Source organism: Odontesthes bonariensis, chromosome 15 (assembly GCF_027942865.1).
Source record: "Odontesthes bonariensis isolate fOdoBon6 chromosome 15, fOdoBon6.hap1, whole genome shotgun sequence".
NCBI lineage: Eukaryota > Metazoa > Chordata > Actinopteri > Atheriniformes > Atherinopsidae > Odontesthes > Odontesthes bonariensis.
The window spans coordinates 13488059-13506452 of NC_134520.1; the positions used below are offsets into that span (position 1 = coordinate 13488059).

At 40.3% G+C, this 18394-nt stretch overlaps 2 protein-coding genes and 1 pseudogene across 2 annotated transcripts; all 3 read right to left on the reverse strand.

The window, feature by feature from the left end:
* Nucleotides 1–387: 387 nt before the first annotated feature.
* LOC142400269 (cytochrome P450 2J2-like) lies at nucleotides 388–7913 on the reverse strand (annotated as a pseudogene).
* Nucleotides 7914–8156: 243 nt separating this feature from the next.
* Nucleotides 8157–12747, reverse strand: LOC142400267 (cytochrome P450 2J2-like). Its single transcript, XM_075485039.1, has 9 exons — nucleotides 12471–12747; nucleotides 11946–12108; nucleotides 11646–11795; nucleotides 11398–11558; nucleotides 11140–11316; nucleotides 9744–9885; nucleotides 9457–9644; nucleotides 9216–9357; nucleotides 8157–9071 (listed from the first exon to the last, which is right to left on the reverse strand). Exons 1-9 carry the CDS (start codon nucleotides 12651–12653, stop codon nucleotides 8896–8898), a joined length of 1482 nt encoding a protein of 493 aa, XP_075341154.1. The 5' UTR covers nucleotides 12654–12747; the 3' UTR covers nucleotides 8157–8895.
* A 1384-nt stretch (nucleotides 12748–14131) lies between these two features.
* On the reverse strand, nucleotides 14132–18203 carry LOC142400265 (cytochrome P450 2J6-like). Its single transcript, XM_075485037.1, has 9 exons — nucleotides 17869–18203; nucleotides 17343–17508; nucleotides 17104–17256; nucleotides 16836–16996; nucleotides 16522–16698; nucleotides 16273–16411; nucleotides 15543–15730; nucleotides 15298–15439; nucleotides 14132–14835 (listed from the first exon to the last, which is right to left on the reverse strand). Exons 1-9 carry the CDS (start codon nucleotides 18058–18060, stop codon nucleotides 14660–14662), a joined length of 1494 nt encoding a protein of 497 aa, XP_075341152.1. The 5' UTR covers nucleotides 18061–18203; the 3' UTR covers nucleotides 14132–14659.
* Between the last annotated feature and the right edge of the window lie 191 nt (nucleotides 18204–18394).

Below are 18394 nucleotides of genomic sequence, written 5' to 3' on the forward strand. Positions count from 1 at the left end.
TCCAAAGATGAGCCAGAATTACGGCGTCCTCAAACATTTTGGTGTTTATTTACAGTAGGTTCCACGTCTTCCTAAATAAAACAGCATTTACAAATCATAGATCCAGATCCTACCATAAATTCTGTCTTTAACCTGCAGAGTCAAAAGTCTGAAATCTCTTGTCATATTTGTTTCACTTGGTGGGAATTTGTCCATATCCATCAAAACAGGATTGTTAGAGTTGGTCAACTTGAGTTTGGTTGGTGCCTGCTGGTTAGTGAACGCTGTGTGTTGGAAAAATTATAATTAATCAGTCACACATTTAATTTTATGTTGTAGCTCTCATCCAGTAAAAAGCATTCATGATATTAATGTTCGCCACAATTCTATGCACACACACGCTGAAGAGATTTCCACCTTTCCTGCAGCATCTGGTCCTATAGCATAGAGTCTGCAAGGCTCAGCGGGTCTTTGCAAAGATCTTAAAAGGGTACGGAGTGCGTGTTGCTCCAGTTATTCCTTCTGTACTCAGCTCAACTCCATCCAGAGTGGAAAAGTGAAACGTTTGAAATAAGCTGACAAAAAACAAAAACATCTCCATCCTTGCCAGGCCCTCACCGAGACACGCACGCTTTCCTGGGAAGAAGAACTCTCGTTATAATCATGTAATCACACGGCATCCGCTGCCTTGCGGTTCATTTCTGAAAAGGAATTCTTTCAGCAGTTGATAAAGATAAAAAAAATATCAGGTGCATTGTGTTATCACTTGAATGTGAATGTTACCTGCAGAGAAAGGTAGAAATGCTTCCTTTCTAACAAGCTTTCCGTCGGCATCCAGGAAGTGTTCAGGGTTGAAGGTGTCCGGGGTTTCCCATTCGCTCTTGTCAAAGAGCACAGAGGTCAGGTTGGGCATCACAGCGGTCCCCTGCACACATCGAAACACAAAGATCCGGATTAATATGTCTTGTTTTAGTAAGAGATACAAATATGAAACCTGCTTAATCAAGTCAAATTCAGCCGGAGACTGTTGTATTTTATGCATTTACTGACAGCTGGAAAATGTGGCTTTTCATCAACGGATGAAATTAAGATGATTAAGTTAAGTTAAGTTTAAATTAAGTTGCTCATTCTGAACAAGTATTTTACCAAATCCAGACAAATCAGCAGCCGGAGAGCCTTTAATTAATTAAAACAATTTAGCGCTCAGGACCAAACTTTTGCTTTGTGTTTTTAATCCCACAGACATTTGTGAAATGAACTGGGAGAGGTCTGGGATGAATTGCATTATAAATCCCCAGAAGGAACTGTTTGCAGCTGATGTAGAGTCGGCTCATGTTGCTGATATGTTTTTCAAACGAAACCCTTTGTTGGTTTTCTAATTAGGCAAGGCAATTTTATTTATAGAGCACAATTTGTACACAAGGTAATTCAAAGTGCTTTACAGCTACATAAAATCCCAAGAAGGCAATAAAATCATTAAAAAGAAAGAAAAAAACATTAAAAATAATCGTTAATTAATTAATCATAGATCCTAATCCTAATTACCATGCAGCGATTGACTGCTATAACTATACAGTTCCTTTATATATATATATCTATATATATATCTATATTTATAGATATATATATATATCTATATATATATGTATGTGGATGAGATGCACCTTTGGTATAAAGTAACCTCCCAGTGTTGTGTCTCTGGCAGCCATCCTCAGCCCATTGAGCGGAACAATGTTCCCCATCCTCTGGATCTCGTGGATGACGGCGTCAGTGTAGGGCATGCAGGGTCTGTCTGCCATGCTGGGCTGGCGGGTCTGTCCAATCACCCTGTCTATTTCTGCCTGGACTTTGTCTAAAAGGCAAATCACATTGATCTTCAACATATTTTCCCTCTGGCGCCCTTATCTTTTTCTTATTAAAAATATTTCTTATCTGAACCCACCTTGGATGAGAGGATTCTTGATGAGGTAGATCAGTCCCCACTGGAGAGTCTTCGAAGTGGTTTCGCTGCCAGCCAGGAACAGATCCAGACAGCATAGAACCAGGTTTTCCTCCTCGAAGCCCATGTCACTGTTTTTGTTGTGCTGTCAAGCAGAGTGAGAGGGGAGAGGGGGGAGGGGGGAGGGGGGGGGGGGGGGGGGCAGGCAAAGAGTCGATTCTTAAATATTACTTCTGCGCATTGCAACTGTTCTGTTTATCCAAACATGAGCACCATACCCTTTCCTCCACTAGGAACTTGTCAATGTAATCTCGTGGGTTTCTGGGGTCCAGATCCAACTTGTGTCTCTCTATCTCTCTCCTGATAGAGGCCTCCAAGGATTTGGAGCTGCTGAAGATGCCATTGTGAGGCCCCGGCAGGTGTTGCATCAGTGCTGGGAATGCATCATACAGCTGTTAGGAGAGGCAATTAAAAAAGAAATTACACAATGTTGATTCTGTAAGATGAAACCCTCAATTGACACAGTAACAACTTTTTGGTATCTCGGTATTCTCATCGTCTCATTGACTTAATCAATTGTACAAAATGATTGCCTTCTGGTTTTGTGGTTTGATATTGCCTTTTATAGCTGATGTGTTGGAGCTTGATTTGTGCCTTACTAGAGCCCATATGGAGCCTTCCAGATAGGCCATGTCAGTCAGATTCTTCAGCATGCTCTGGAAGTTGTGGTCATCGTAGTCAAAACGTCTCCCAAAAACAATCCGGCAGATGATGTTGGACACAGCGTTGTTCAAGAGTGGTGCAGGGTCAAAGGGCTCACCTGAACAGAGGACATGTCTTTAGCCACCGGACAGTATGTGTGTATTTTGCTTCCATTCCCCCACATTTTGGTCTCTTTTCTGTTGTCAACCTTCCTCCTTCTTCATCGCCTCCTGCAGATGGCGACTCTCCTCACAGATGCTCTGCTCCATGGAGCTCTTGGCCAGACCGAAGGTGCGTAACGTGGCCACGGCAAAACGCCGCTGTCTCCTCCACACCTTCCCATTACTGAAGAAAAGGCCCCCTGACAAAGAAAGAAAGAAAGCAAACATTACTCAGGTACTGGTGGCAGGTTGACTACTTCTGTACTGATGAACTGCCCGTGTCAGTTATACAGCTGTGCGACTCACCTGAGTTCCCTGAATAAATCCTGGTCACCATGGGGCTGTAAGGCCGGTCGACAAAGTTGTCAGCCTGTGTAACCAAAGCCTCCTTCACCATCTTCCACCCAGACACAAACACTGTTTTGTGTCTTCCCAGACGTATGCAGAACACATTCCCATAAACATCAGCAAGCTGCGGATGCAAAAGCGGAGAATAAGTGGCTTGTTGTCCAGCATGTGACTGCACAGATGCATTCAGTGCAATATTTTGTCATATGGCCAATCTTTATCAGCTTTTTAATCTTTTTTTTTATTTCTAAAATATGTTTGACAGACAAAAAAATATCTGTATACTTTATTTTAATTCATTACATTCTAACTCGTATAAAGCAGGGATTGTGTTATGAGGAAAGGCCGTTAGAGCTGGTGAGCTATTTTTCTTGCTGTCGAACATGCAGTTTGTGTGGGTTATTTCAGTATCGGGTAAAGCAATCGCAGTAAAGCAATGCCTTGATGCTCCCAGCTTACCTTGGTGAGGTAGATATGAGGCTGTTTAGACTCAATGCTGAAGATGTTCCCCAAAATAGGGAGAGCCGGTGGTCCTGGAGGAAAGGAAGGCGGATCCTTTTTGTTCAGAAAATATACCATGAGGAGAACTGCTAAGATAAAAAATAACGTCCATCTCAGAGTAAACCACTGACATAAGTCACACAACGACATTGTGATGGGAGAGTGACAGAGGAAAGGAGCAGGGAACTGATCAGGGACCTCTCTCCACATCATTCATTCCAAGTTAGAGATGGGCGGCTCCTCTGCTGACTCACATCTTAGGCAGATATGAAGTGTGTGACTTTGAGTCAGGCCTCTAGTAGCTAAATGCAGAGTAGAGAATGCTGAAAAGTAGTACCCTAAACTGTGACAATAAGAAAAAGTAAAACAGCCTTTTTAAGAGAAGGAGCTGCCATGTAAAGCTAAAATTGACTGAGATAGCGGTTTTCTGTTGCTTACAAAGTCCAAAGAAATCACTGAAACTATTTTCTGATATTCTAAAATTGATATTTTTGTAAACGAATCTCTGTAAACATGTAAGTTGACGGAGGATTTGCTGAATATTTACCTGCATCTTAGGTTGAAAGACAAACTGTGCATTTATGTCTTTCATGGGAACAGCTCTATGTTGGTAGTCATTACACCTCTGAAGAAGAGATATTTTTGTTTAGCAGATTCCCTGTCCTTGGTGTTGATATCTTGGATGGTTGAGCCAGAAGGATTGGTTTTATACTGAAAGCCATACCATCTGACATACTGAAATTTTACTTTGACCAGTCAAAAAATATACATATTTAAAGAAAATTGGTGCACATCCCTCCTGCCGTGTCCTTCTCCTTTTTATATTCAGGCAGAAAACATGGGTGGTCGGAATATGAGTGGTCACGAGGCCACTGGCTCATCTTTTCCCGCTCTCCGCTATAAGCAACGTAGATATTTTAATTTGTCAGCTCAAAGTTTTCAGCTATTTGGTTTATGACCAAACACATAAAACTAACAATTGTTTAATCAGTCTCAGAAGTGTTTTAGATTTAGTGTTTATGAGCAAAAATTTACAAAAATCTTTATGAAAAAAAAGGAAATTGGTAGGAAATTTGTCATCTCATTGTAGGAGGTAGCACACCACCCACGTTGTATTTTTTTTTATGTTTTAGTTTTTTATGAGAAAAACCTGTATCCTGAACATCCCTTTTCCCTCCTGTAATAAACCTCTGACAGCTCTCAGTCAGTTATCACTAACTCCCACAGTCACCGTAGAGCCATCTCTCTGTCAGAAACCAGTGGAATGGCATTGACTTACTGAACCCCCTTGATGACCCCTGCAGCCAAATAGCCTCAGACAGATACTTCAGCACGATCTAGTCAAATCCTTTCCCCATCACCGGTTTGCAAATAATATTGGACACTGCATTGCTGAAGGGGCTTGCAGGGTTGCAAAGTTCCCCTCCGGAAGAGGAGGAAACATGTTTTTTAGCCTTTAGCTTTAGCTTTCCCAGGATTATGAGCTAACCATATATTGGACACGGTGTAATTATTTTAATGTTTCAGTTTTATGACAAAGAGGATTTAATTTTTTCCCCATCAGAGCCTCCACTTCGCCTTTGTCCTTCTGTATTTCCTCCTGCAGGTACCAAATCTCCTCACAGACACGCTGTTCCATGGTGCTTTTCCCCACACTAAAGCATCGCTGCTTCTTCCACGTTTCACCATTGCTCGATACATGCATCCTGACGTGAGAAAGTAAAAAGATTATGGAAACCAAAGTCTCTACTGAATGTGGCTAGAAACTCTTTTGGATTTTTGCCTTCCCCACACAGTATATTTCTACTGAAAGGTAGAGCCAGCAGAACATTGGTGGCTTCCTGTTTTTGAGGAAGTCTGCTATCAGAGGGAAAAAGAAAAATGTGCAATTAAAGTCTCTTTGGATCAAAACTCATGCAAAAATGATGACGCCAAATGGCTGGATAGAGAAAAACATCACTTAGATTAGTGAAAGAAAGGAGTGATGACGTTGATATCATTGATAGTTTTGTCGACAAATCCTTCTGAACTTCCCAGTGAGCTTATGACAAATTAGTGGAGTAGTCATTCAGCATGAACACGAGCAAAGTAGATAAGGGATTGTTGTGTATGTAGACAGACATATTGTGCATCTTTGTGGGTTGTTCTGAAACCTGCAGCTAGATGGCAGAAAAGTAAAATATTTTAGTATTCACACAGCAGATCAAAAGTGTAGAAGTACAGGAGAAGTTTAAAAAAATCACCTGGGGGAACAATGTGATGACTTTCAGACAGGTTGGAGCCTGGCCATTAAATGTCGAGGCCAATGTAGAGAGGTCAAAACTGGAGAATTGCAATCTGTTTCGGAAATACCAGTTAGTAATTCTCCTGCGGAAGAATTTTGGATCAACTAAAAGATCTTCAGCAAATTATTTGGACATCCAGTGGGGATGGGGCCAGTTTTTCAGCATCACTTTGGGAAAAGGTTTAAGATTACAAAGATTAAACCTCTAGAGACCTGTTTTCTGTGAGAGTTAAAGCACAACTCCTGGTCCAAGATTCCCCACAGAAGAACTTGAAGCGAAGACAATGCCACCAAGAGCAACTATATGGATAGCGAGTGACACATTAAGGTTTTCAGAGCCAAAAACATTGACAAAACCAGTTTTGCCTGAATTCAAAAGCACAGTAAGATGTGTTAGTCACTGAACTAATGCGACTCTTAGATCAAACAGGATCAGAGGCCACGAGGAAACCATTTGTGCCTTTAACACAGTTTCAGTGCTTCTGTGAACATACAGACTGAAAAGCTTCAATTGATATGTGGTGGAACGGTGTGTGATCAAAGGGACATATTGGTTATTCTGAAGCTCTTGTCCATGACATAGACTCAGGCAGATCAATGGGAGAAAAACATTTTAAAGAAGAACCTAAATGAAGTCTTTCAGTCTTTAACAGTGTGACAGTGTCAGAAGTTATATGTGGAGAGGCTGCTGTACTGTTAACAACGTGAGCCCCAAAGTTTTGCAGAAGAGAACTCCACAATATTCATAGGTGGGGATGTAGGGAACAGTATTAACAATTTTATTTATTTATGTCTCACACTTGATAAGATATACAAAGCAAAAAGCAGCTATGGAATAAATAAATGTGATAAATGTGTGGATGTTTGTCCACACTCAGCCCAATGAAAAGTGCAGCCTGCGGTCCTGGAGGAAGGTTCTGTGGCTTCCTGTTTTTGAGGAAGTCCGCCATCAGAAGGAACAGGAAAAAAAAAAAGAAAGACCCCTAAAGAGTAAAACTCAGCAAAATATTGTAAAGCCACATGGCTAAAGGGAGCAAATCAGGCAGCAGCAGTAGGAATGTCCAAGCTGATCAAGAGTTTCCTCTCTTTAAAGCAGCAGTGTTTTTATTAAGTCTGTCGACGCTTGATATATTCCTTTTTTTCAGCTCACCCAGGACAGGCAACTGAAAAATTCAGCAAATCATAGTCTGAACAAAGGGGAAAGTGCTTACATAACAAGCTGCAAACCACACCTACTTGCCCCTTGACAAGCAAACCCTCTGTAGCGCACGTATGATAAAACCTATTGTAACCTTGCACTCATTAGATTTTCAGCACTACAGTATCATATTGCTCATTGAGTTCAAGATCTCTACTGCTGTTTCAATTACTTTAATCAGAGATTAGATGCTGAGAGGTAAACAGAGCCAAGCCAACATTACAAAGTGCAGAAGTATAAAAAGGCACAGAACCAAAGATGTCGTGTGCAGGGCAACTCATGATAACTAGGCAGAAAAAGCTCCCTGTTCCAATAGGAGCTTCCTGTGTAAATGTTAGTCTCCTGGCATTAGCTGTTTCCATTAAAGACTGTCCAAACATGCAAGTTCATGCTTAACAAGCAGAAAAAGCTGCCTTTTTCAAGCCAAATGCCAAATGCATTTGTCAAAGACTGTCAAATGATACCCTCAACATTACAGTGCAAACTTTTCAAAGTTCATTGCATGTCCAGTTGTTGTGTCTTTGGAACATTATGTAGTGACCCCCCCCCCCATCAAGGTACTTAAGAAATTTTGACAATCTTCAACTATTTCCTCAATAGAACATTGAATTTTATGCTTGTAATGAAACTTTCCACTTTGGAAAAACAGAAAACATGTACAAACTTTCAATGCACTCATGATTCTTTATTTTTGACTCTCACTCCACGGGACTTCCTAGATCACAGAGAGGAGATTTTTTTCACAGATATTAACAGCCTTTTTCTGACTTCTTCTTTGGCTAAATATTTCATGCTTTCACCTCATTAATAATTAACCATAATCCCAAACCCGCTGACTGACCTTCTCCCTTGAATAGAGCGTACTAATATGACTCATTATTTTACTGAGAGCTGTATGAGTCTTATCATAACAAAGCATTTACTTTGAGTCATTTACACATACAAAGTTCACAGAAATGCTCTTTTGTCAGGGAACTATTGTATGATAAGATATTGAATACACACACACACACACACACACACACACACACACACACACATATGTAAAATATATGATTTTATTCTTCAAAGGATTTTTTGGGGAGATAGTGGCCTTTATTGGTAAGGAGCTTTAGGTTTTCTATTTATTTTGTTATTGTAAAAGTCTGTTGCTGTCTGCTGCGGAACCGGAAAAGAACGTAATTGGCGGATCCACCAAACATGGAGAAGGGTACAGAACTTTTACTCTGCCATTTTTATTTTAAAGTTCTTCCAGACGACGGAGTCGACAGAACCAAAGTCATCTGTAAACACAGCCAAGTTGAATTGTCTTCTCACCGTAGTAGTTCCAGTCTAAAATATCACTTAAAGGCAAAACACACAACTGATAGCGGCAAGTCATTCAACGAAACAGACAGTGGAGTGAGGCCTCTACATAAAAATGCTGATGTTAAAAGTGTGTTTGCACAACAAATGTTATGGCACTTTCATTCATATGGCAGCACATTTAAAATAAAACTAAATGCTAAAAGCTATACACTACTTTTGAATTAATTTTTGGATTTTGCGTACAAATGTGAATAATCATGATTAATCGGGGAAATCATGTGATTAATTAGATTAAAAATTTTTATCGTTGCCCAGTCCTAATTTGTTCATATGATTTGCAAATCATTGCATTCTGTTTTTATGCACACTCTACACATTGTTCCAGCCTTGTTAGAACTGGGGTTGTATAGCCTACAAAGCCCAGGCTTGTTATTTTGTTCTCCTCACTGATGCCTGATGTTCGGTTAGGATGACGTCAGCGAAGCACAGCCAGAACCCTGAAATTATCAGGGGAATGAGTGAAGCCCAACACACCCTCCAAGCTGGGCATTTCTCCCGGAACAGGTGAGAAAGTAAAACGTTGGAGGAGAGTTGTAAAGAAAAGAAACAGCTCCATTTTGGCGAGGTGCTCCCCTAAACACACTCGTTTACCTGTGGGGAAACATGAGAGACGTTGGACTCGCTGTCATCTGCGTCAGTGGCAGTTCTATTGTTTCTTATAGAAGAAACTATTGCTAAGCTACTTTTTGATGACAAGCTAAAATTGATACTGTGAATAAGAAGCTTGACAAAGACCTGCTGAAAAAGGTAAGAAGGCATCTCTTTTGAGGAACTTGCCCTCTGAATCCAAGAAATGCCCAGGATTGAAGACATCTGGAGTTGCCCACTCGTCTTTATCAAACAGCACTGATGAAAGGATGGTAGTAATCGCTGTTCCCTGGAAAAAGAGTCATGTGATGCTACTGATGTGCAAATAATTAGCAGATTTAACAACATGATATTGACCCCTTGGGGAGTCTGGTTAATAGTCTCCTACCTTTGGAATGAAGTATCCTCCCAATGTAGTGTCTCTACTGGCCATTTTGGGAAATCCCAAGGGAACAATATTTCCCATCCTTTGGGTTTCATGGATGACAGCGTCAGTGTAGGGCAGGCTGGGTCTATCAGCCATGGTGGGCTGACGAGACTGTCCGATCACTCTGTCTATCTCTGCCTGGACCTTCTCTGAGACAGGAATCAGAGAAACAGCTGTGTCATGCAGCACGATAAGCCGTCATGCTTGAACTCCTAAACATTATCCATAACATTCACAGGAATACAGACCCTGTATCTGTGGGTAGTGCATCATGTATAGAATGGCCCAGCGTAACGTAACGGCAGATGTTTCTGTTCCAGCCTCAATCAGGTCAAGCATGCAAACCAGCAGTGTTTCAGTGTTGAAGCCAGCCTGGGGATCCTCTTTTTTCTTATTTTCCAACAGAAAGGATTGTTATTTCACCACATTACACAAAGTGCTTTGTGTTAGTGCTAACATAGGCTACTTTATATGTTATTACACCAAATCCTCAGAGTTTTAGACAAATATAACCTAAAACGTCTTCCGTTAAATTTTTAAGTGTGCTCATTTTAGGATGGGTCATTGAAACCTTTGAATATTGACTATTTAGAAAACTATACAATAAAGTTCTGATGGAGGGAACTGTGCTCTGTCGGTAGGAAACATCCTATCCAAACATCTTTATACTGTTTTAACAACATATCAAGCATACAATACATGTTAGCCCTAGAACTCAGACTCTTGCTCCATGATATTATATGAACTACCAACTATTTAGAGGGATGAACAATTTTAAGCTGTACTGAAAAGTCATAGCACAAACTCAACAAGGGTTACAAATTGTGCTTCATGTGCTGACTGTGTGCTACAACCAGCACATGAAGCACTAGGACTCTGTAGCTGCATAGGAGTCTGATATGAGGATAACATGCTTACATAGTCCACAGTGTTAGCAAGCTAACCTGACGTTGGTTTATGGTGAACATGCCCCTTTCAAGCAGGTGCTGCTTTCCATTCATCAGACAGAGATGGAGCATGTCAGCCTCATTAACCCAGAAGAAATATACCAGTTTTTAACAGATGATAGCTACTACACTTGTTGATGTAAGTGAAGTAACCCAAGAGTCCTTTATGATGCTACCTGTTTAATCTTTAAGTTGTGGAAAAGGGACATTTTCAGTGTGTTTGACAACTGTAGTGCTTGTACTATTGATATGAATTGCAATGGCAAGATGACATGTCATAAGAAATCTCTGGCTCTTTGACAATCGCAAATATTGTGCTTGTACTATGGAGATCACTCACTTTGGGGGTTATGTCTGACAGAAGCCATCAGAAACATTTCAGTAAAAGCGACCACTGTCCTTCCCTTCTTGTAGATAGGGGGTCTCAAAAGACTGTTTGGAAGTTTGGAAGATATGCATTTGGTTTGATTAAACTGGAAGGCAGGTGCCTCACATTGTCCCCTAATAGACTTTTGAATACATTTTTTGGGTGATAAAACTTTCTCTTCTGTCAGACAGAGAGCTCATTGTGACATGATGTGGTCATTAGATCTTACTTTTAGTCACGTGGATGCTTTCATTTTTGTTTCAAGACAAATTTGAAAAAAAATGTCAACAGGAGAATTTGTTTTGCCCTACAGAAGGGTATTTATGTTACCTTCTCCATCTCTCCCAGGTATACGTCAATAAAATCACAAGGATCATCTGGGTTCCACTCCTCTTGATGCTTCTCTATTTCCTTTTTCAGAAAGGTCAGGATTTGCTGGTAGTTGGCGTGGACAGTCTGGTGAGGTCCTGGCAGGTGCTTCATCAAGCCAGGGAAGGCATCATACAGCTGTTGATGGAATAAACTCTCAGATCACAGACCAGCAAAACTGTTTGTTTTGTGAAGCACGGTAGCTTCAAGAGACATTACCTGAGTCTGAGCATTGCCAGAGAGAAAAATGGCTTCATTGTCCAACTCCAGAAATTTGCGAAAGCTTGAGTCAGAGTATTCAAAGCGATGCCCAAAGATCACAGAGGAGATGATGTTACCCACTGCATTAGTTACAGTGTAGTGAGGGTTGAATGGCCTTCCTGAAAATTTGGTGAATTCAAGGTAAATCACACTAGAAAAATCACTTCACGTCAAGCACTTCAAATGAATTTTCATAATTTTCTCGCCTTGTTCCTCTTTGAAGGCCTCGCAAAGGAAGTTGCTCTCCATTTCAAGATATTTTTCCAGTGATCTCTGACCCTCTCCAAAGTAACGCAGGTGAGTGTTGGCAAACTTCCTCTGTTTCTTCCACAGGTAACCATTACTCGTAACTACGCCTGAACATGTTACATTGAATCATTAGAAAAATATTTTCTGGACATATGATAAAGAGAATAAGGAGAATTTGTTTTGCCCTACAGAAGGGGAAAGACTTTTGCTTAGCATGCTTCACATTCAGGCTCTCAAGCACTTGCTTGCCAACTCACCAATGCCCTTGAAGATAACATGGAAAAGAGGGACAACTGGTCGGTCAACAAAGCTGTCCAACTGGCTGACAAGAGCCTCTTTGACCATCTTATACCCTGAAATAAACACCATCCTCTCGCTGCCTCTCCTTAAGCTGAAGATGGGGCCATACTCCTGTGTGAGCTCCAATTGAGAATATGTTACATCTTACAACCTTTAAAGAGGTGAATGACTACATACGTACAGTAGATATTATCATTACAAAGGACAAATCCAAATTAAAACCACAGCCAAAAACAGTAGATGTTTAATCTAATTATAAATCCAGTTTCACTATTGTTAAGAGTAAAAAAAACTTTTGAGTTGCTATCTCCTGTTGTTGCATAGTTTCAGTTATTCCTTCTGCCCTTTGTGAAAAAAAAAAAAAATCTCTGTAAGGCAAATTTCTCACTGATATTAAAGATCTGATTTGCAATTCCACACTCTGCTGTTTGGAAAGACGCTAATGCACATACTCAAAAAGCTTTTTTTTCTGCTCCCCTTACCTTTTCCATTGTTTTGAAGTTGACTCCAGTGAAGACATTTCCTAGAAAAGGCACGGACAAGGGTCCAGGAGGGAAGCTGTGAGGCCTCCAGTTATTTACCACATCAAATAAAAGCAGTAATGCAAAAACTAACAACAGCCAGTAAGTGAAGTCCATACAATCAAATAAAGTTTGAAAAATCATGCTGAAAGCACTTGAAAAAGGCTGAAAAAGTTATTCCTGCAGGCAGGACCGTGTGTGCAGAGCAAACTGGGTGAGGAGTGGAGAGTACACACACACAAAAAAGGGCTACATCATTGTTACATAACACTGTTGACCTCTCTGGACCCTTCGATTTAAAAAAAGAAAAAAAGAAAAGAAAAAAAGGCTTCAGCTGGAAGTCTTCCAGTTAGCTGCTGCCAGTACTCATGTATACAGTGGAGGACAAGATGGACCAGATGATTTAGACAAAATCAACACTTTGACTAATGTGTCTCTCTAACATTTGAACTCTGTTTCATATTGAGTGCCTGAAGACTATTTTGGATCATCCATGTGAAAGTTGAAGTTTTTCAATTGCATAATAATCCACAGCACACTGGTAAATCCACCAAGATACTGCGTCAAAATGAATGAAATGTTTGTCAAAATATGTCAAAACAAATAATAATCGTGGAATGTTCCATTGATCTCAAAATTGCACATGGGCTCAATATGCAGGAAAAGAGTGATCAAAATGTTTTCTCAGATAAGATCAAGAGTATTTGATTACCTCTGTCAAAGTACAGGAGTTAACAAACATCCTGCTGCCTGATCTGTACAAAGATTCCAGTCTGAGAGGAAAATAAACAACCTGTTCTCTGTTTCCACAGATGTTGTCTCTCTCAGTGTTGGAAAATTCCAGGGTCTAACAGCTTTGTTCATTATTTTCAGGAGTCAAGGCAAAAAAGGGCTTTTGGGCCTGTTTGTGGACTATGCTTTCTAACTCCTGTTTGCAGTGGGATAGAGTGCGGGAGTATTTTTTTTTCTTCATTTTTGTTCACAAGAGTGAAAACAGTTTCATCATGGGCAGGCATCACCAGAGCACAATGTCATTTAAAGACAAGCATCAACAAATTAGTGTACATTGTTTCACAAACCTAACTGTGGACATGGGACTTTAGGACTTCTGGGCCAAAAGCCAACACATCTTTTTGACAGCTTTATATACCCTTTGATGCGCAACATATGCACACCCCCTCTAATGCACAACATGGGTCAAAAATGACCCGCATTCATTTCCAAGGTAATTTTATGCTGGCTGAGTTTCTCTTTGTTCTATCTTTTGAAATCAATTTAATTTATGATTGAATATTCCAAGTATTCTTTAAATATCTTGTTTTTGATCACCACTGATCATTATTTTCATTTTTACTTTCATATTTTATAAACAAAAGTAGTTTTTATATTACTACATCGAATTTACACACATGGGTCAAAAATGACCCATTCATCCAAGTGTGACATAAAATAAAGTAACTTAGTACTATTTAACTCTTTTCAAGTAATTACTTTAGTAGTGAGTGGGGCCAAACAATTATTTAGTATTTGCAACATGTTTGTCATTTTTTCACACGTACATACTGTCAGGTTTTTGGGGTGGCAAAGCAGGTGGACCCAAATGCAGACACTGCAGGCTGAGGGACTTTGAACAAAGCATCTTTAATACAACCAAAAAGGGTTATAGGCAAGGTCCAAAAACAGAAAATGGAAGAACAAGGCAAATAGGGAAAACCTGACCATGACGACTACAATACAAATACAACTACGAGACAAAGACCAGAACGGCAAGACCTACTTTGGAAGACTAATGACGCAACAACAAAATAAATAACTTGAAAACAAAGGGGAGGAAGAACAGGTGAAGAGAGGGAGGAGAAGCTCAGGTGAGGGGAGTGAGCAGAACATGGATTGGTGGGGAAAACACTAGCAGGCAGGGATGAACAAACAATACAACAAGACAGAGGTGTGAGCAATCAAAAACGAGCAGGAAAAAGTAATACAGTAAGTAAATATGAAACAGAACACAAGAGGACAACTAACATCTAACTTTCCTCACCATCAGTAATCATTCAGCAGTGAATACAGCTTTGCTTCCAAAAACATTTCCCCAGTTTTCCCTGTTTCACACTTGTTTTTGAGGGACCTGGTTTGGCAAAATGTTGCGTAACTCAGCGAGCTTTGGCATAAACCTTGTAGGGATGAGGTACGCGTGTAGTTCCAGTAATTCCTTCTGTACTCAGCTCTACTCCCTCAGGAACAGAGAAGGAGAACTTCTGGAGTAAGCTGACCAAAAACAGGAACAACTCCATCTTGGCGAGGCCTTCTCCCAGACACACGCGCTTCCCTGAGGAACAAACACATACATGCTTAAAAGCTAAGCGTGACAACATCTACTTAAAAAGTCCCGAATTAAACTGTTTGTAATGTATATGTCTTGAGCTTAACATACCTATATACCAGTATCTGTTCCAACAATTACTAAAGAGTTGTTTAGTAGCTTTTCTTAATTGTATGTGATTTAATCGTTCACTGGAAAATTTATTTAGGAAAACTACTTTTAAAATGTTGTGGACTCATCCTGCAGTCGTGGGTTTTAAATGTTGTTTTTTTTGTGCACAATAAACACTCAAACTTTGAATTGTAGCAGAACTGATGAGGAACAGTAGATGACGCACAGTCACGGCAGACTGGGTTGACGTTTTACTTCACGTTCAGATTTTCGGAAGCAACGTGAATATTTTTACGGGTAAATGGCATTCTGCCAGCCATTTCATGGGATATTTAAGATATAAAATGAGTGATTTACCTGCAGAGAAAGGAAGGAATGCTCCTCTCTTCACAAACCTTCCCTCAGCGTCGAGGAAGTGTCCTGGGTTGAAGGTGTCCGGAGTCTCCCATTCAGTCTTGTCAAACAGCACAGAGGTCAAGATGGGCATCAGCGATGTGCCCTGAAAACAGCAAAACCCCCAAGGATTACACACCGATACTCTGCAAGAACACGACTAGAAACGCTTGTTACTAACTCTTAAAATTACTGTATTGTAAAAGCACCTTGGGTATTAAATAACCTCCCAGTGTTGTATCCTTGGTAGCTGTTCTCATTCCATTGAGAGGAACGATATTTCCTATCCTCTGGACCTCGTGGATGACAGCATCAGTGTAAGGCAGGTTTGGTCTGTCGGCCATGGAGGGTTGGCGGGTCTGTCCAATCACTCTGTCAATCTCTGCTTGGACTTTCTCTACATGAGAAATTGAAAGAACTTGAGTTTCGGCTGAGGGAGAAACGGTCATTAAAGCTCCTAAGATTGAATATTTTTTGCCTGCCAAATTCTCTGTCCTTGATGTTCCATTTGAAATAACTAAGGAAAAAATTCCTTTTCCTTTCTTTGGTGTTTGAGCTGAATATCTATGAAAAGAAAACATGAAGAGATATATGCAAGATGGACTGGTGACCTTTACAGGTTGTACTATGCCATTGGTGACTACTGAATAAGCCGTACTCCAACCTTGGTCCCTGAATATGATGAAGCAGGTATGTCTGCAGCTACTTTGAACGCAGCTGCTGTTTCCATAGTATTAACAATCAGCAGCCATCCATTAACTTTTCTGTTTCTAATATCAGCTCCTAACAGTTTGCTTTATGATTAAACACATGAAACTAATGTTTGTCTCAGCGGCCTCAGAAGTATATGCATTTGATGGTTATTAGCAACTATTGTACTAACAAGCATAACTATTTTCAATCTTTTTTGCACCTTGTAGGATGTAGCACATCACCCACCTTGGACTTCAGGGTTTTTGATGAGGAAAACCAAAGCCCACAGCAGAGTGGTGGACGTTGTTTCTGTTCCAGCCAGGAAGAGATCCAGAGAGGTGAGTGCCAGATTGGTCTCAGTGAAGCCCAGTTCAGACTCTTTGTGCTACTCCGAAATGCAAAGAAGCTACATCAGTTGATGGCAGGGAGGTTGACAGAAATGTCTGTTTGGTACTTTTGTAGAGTGAAATTGTTCGAATGCAGCTGCCTCCATACCTTCTCCATTTCAATAAGGAAAGCATCAATGTAGTCCCGGGGGTTGTTGTGGTCCAGGTCCTTCTTGTGTCTGTTTGATTCCTGACTGATGAAGTCTTGTATGATGTTGTAATTGTTGAACATTTTGTTGTGAGGACCTGGCATGTGTTTCATCACACCAGGGAATGTCTCATAGAGCTACTCGAAACAAAACGAGATAAGAAAAATCTTTATTCAAAACGTCATTTTTCTCCTTCTGTGGTAAACCTCTGACATCTCACAGTCTGTGACAATGTCTTTCTCTGTCGGTGTCTAAGAGAATTTCATTTACTTACTCGACCCCATATGGATCCCTCCAGCTCAAATGCCTCAGATAAATACTTCAGCATGACCTGAAAGTTGTGGTCACTGTAGTCAAATCTTTTGCCCATCACCAGCTGGCAAATAATGTTAGATACGGCATTGTTGAAGAGGCCTGCAGGGCTGAAAGTTTCACCTGAGGAAGAGGAGGTCAATGGTTAAAAAAAAACGGTTGCTTGGATCGTTAGCTGTCGGTAGTGCAGGAATATGATCCGAGTGTACGTCATTCTCAATGTAAACCACCTTTCTCCTTCTGTATTTCCTCCTGCAGGTATCGGGTTTCCTCACAGATACATTGTTCCATGGTGCTTTTGCCCAGGCCGAAGGTGCGTAAGGTAGACAAAGCAAAGCGCCGCTGTTTCTTCCATGTTTCACCATTAGCCATGAATAGACCGTCTAGAATGGACATGCACAGGTGAGGAAGTTAAAGGATTATGGATACCAATGTCTCAACACAAAGTGACTAAAATACGATTTTATACTTGAGTGTCCAGAGTAAAGCCTCTCAGTTATCGCGCTGTGTGGTCGATCCACAAAGTTCTCAGCTTGTGTCACTAAGGCTTCCTTCACCATCTTGTACCCTGACACAATCACCTGTGTATCACTGCCGAAGCGGACGCTGAAGACATTTCCATAGATGTCAGCTAACTGTGAACAATAAAACAATGAACAGACACTGATAAAAAAAAAAAAAAAACATGCCAGTGCACTATATAAAGGTCATAAATTAGAAATTGAGCGAATAAAATTGTTCTTTTAAGGTCAGATTTTCCAATCACATCTACAATTTAACCACAAAATGCTAGCAACTGCTTTATATGTCTGCATATACATTATCATGGAAACCTAAATGCAAACAACTTAAAGTGAACAGTTTTTATGAAAATATATAAGAAAATACACAAAACATAAGTTGCGCTGAACAAGTAATTAAAAATAGATTTGAAAAAAGCTGTTAAGTAATATTTGATGATCCCCTTTAGCTTAGACCTGTATATAAATCAGTACCTTGCAAAAATAATTTTGTGGGTGTTTGCTGTCCACACTTAAGATATTCCCAAAGAAGGGGAGAGCCTGCGGTCCTGGAGGAAAATTTGATGGTTTCTTGTTTCTGAGGAAGTCCGCTATCAGGAGGAATAGAAAAATAAACAAGAAAAGTCCCTTTAGATCAAAGCTCAGCAAAATATTGTAAAGCCACATGGTTAAAGGAGCAAATCTGGCAGCAGCAGTCGCAATGTCTGAGCCGATCTTCTCCTTAAAGCAGCAGTATTTTTATTAAGTCTGTTGACGCTTGATATATTCCTTTTTTCAGCTCACCCAGGACAGGCAACTGAAAAATACAGCAGCTCATAGTCTGAACAAAAGGGGGAAGTGCTTACATAACAAGCTGCAAACCACACCTACTTGACAAGCAAACCCTATTCAGCTCTCATATCGCACATTAAGTGAAAGATCTCTAATGCTGTTTCAGTTAATTTAATCAGAGATTAGATGCTGAGAGGTAAGCAGAGCCAAGCCAACATTACAAAGTGCA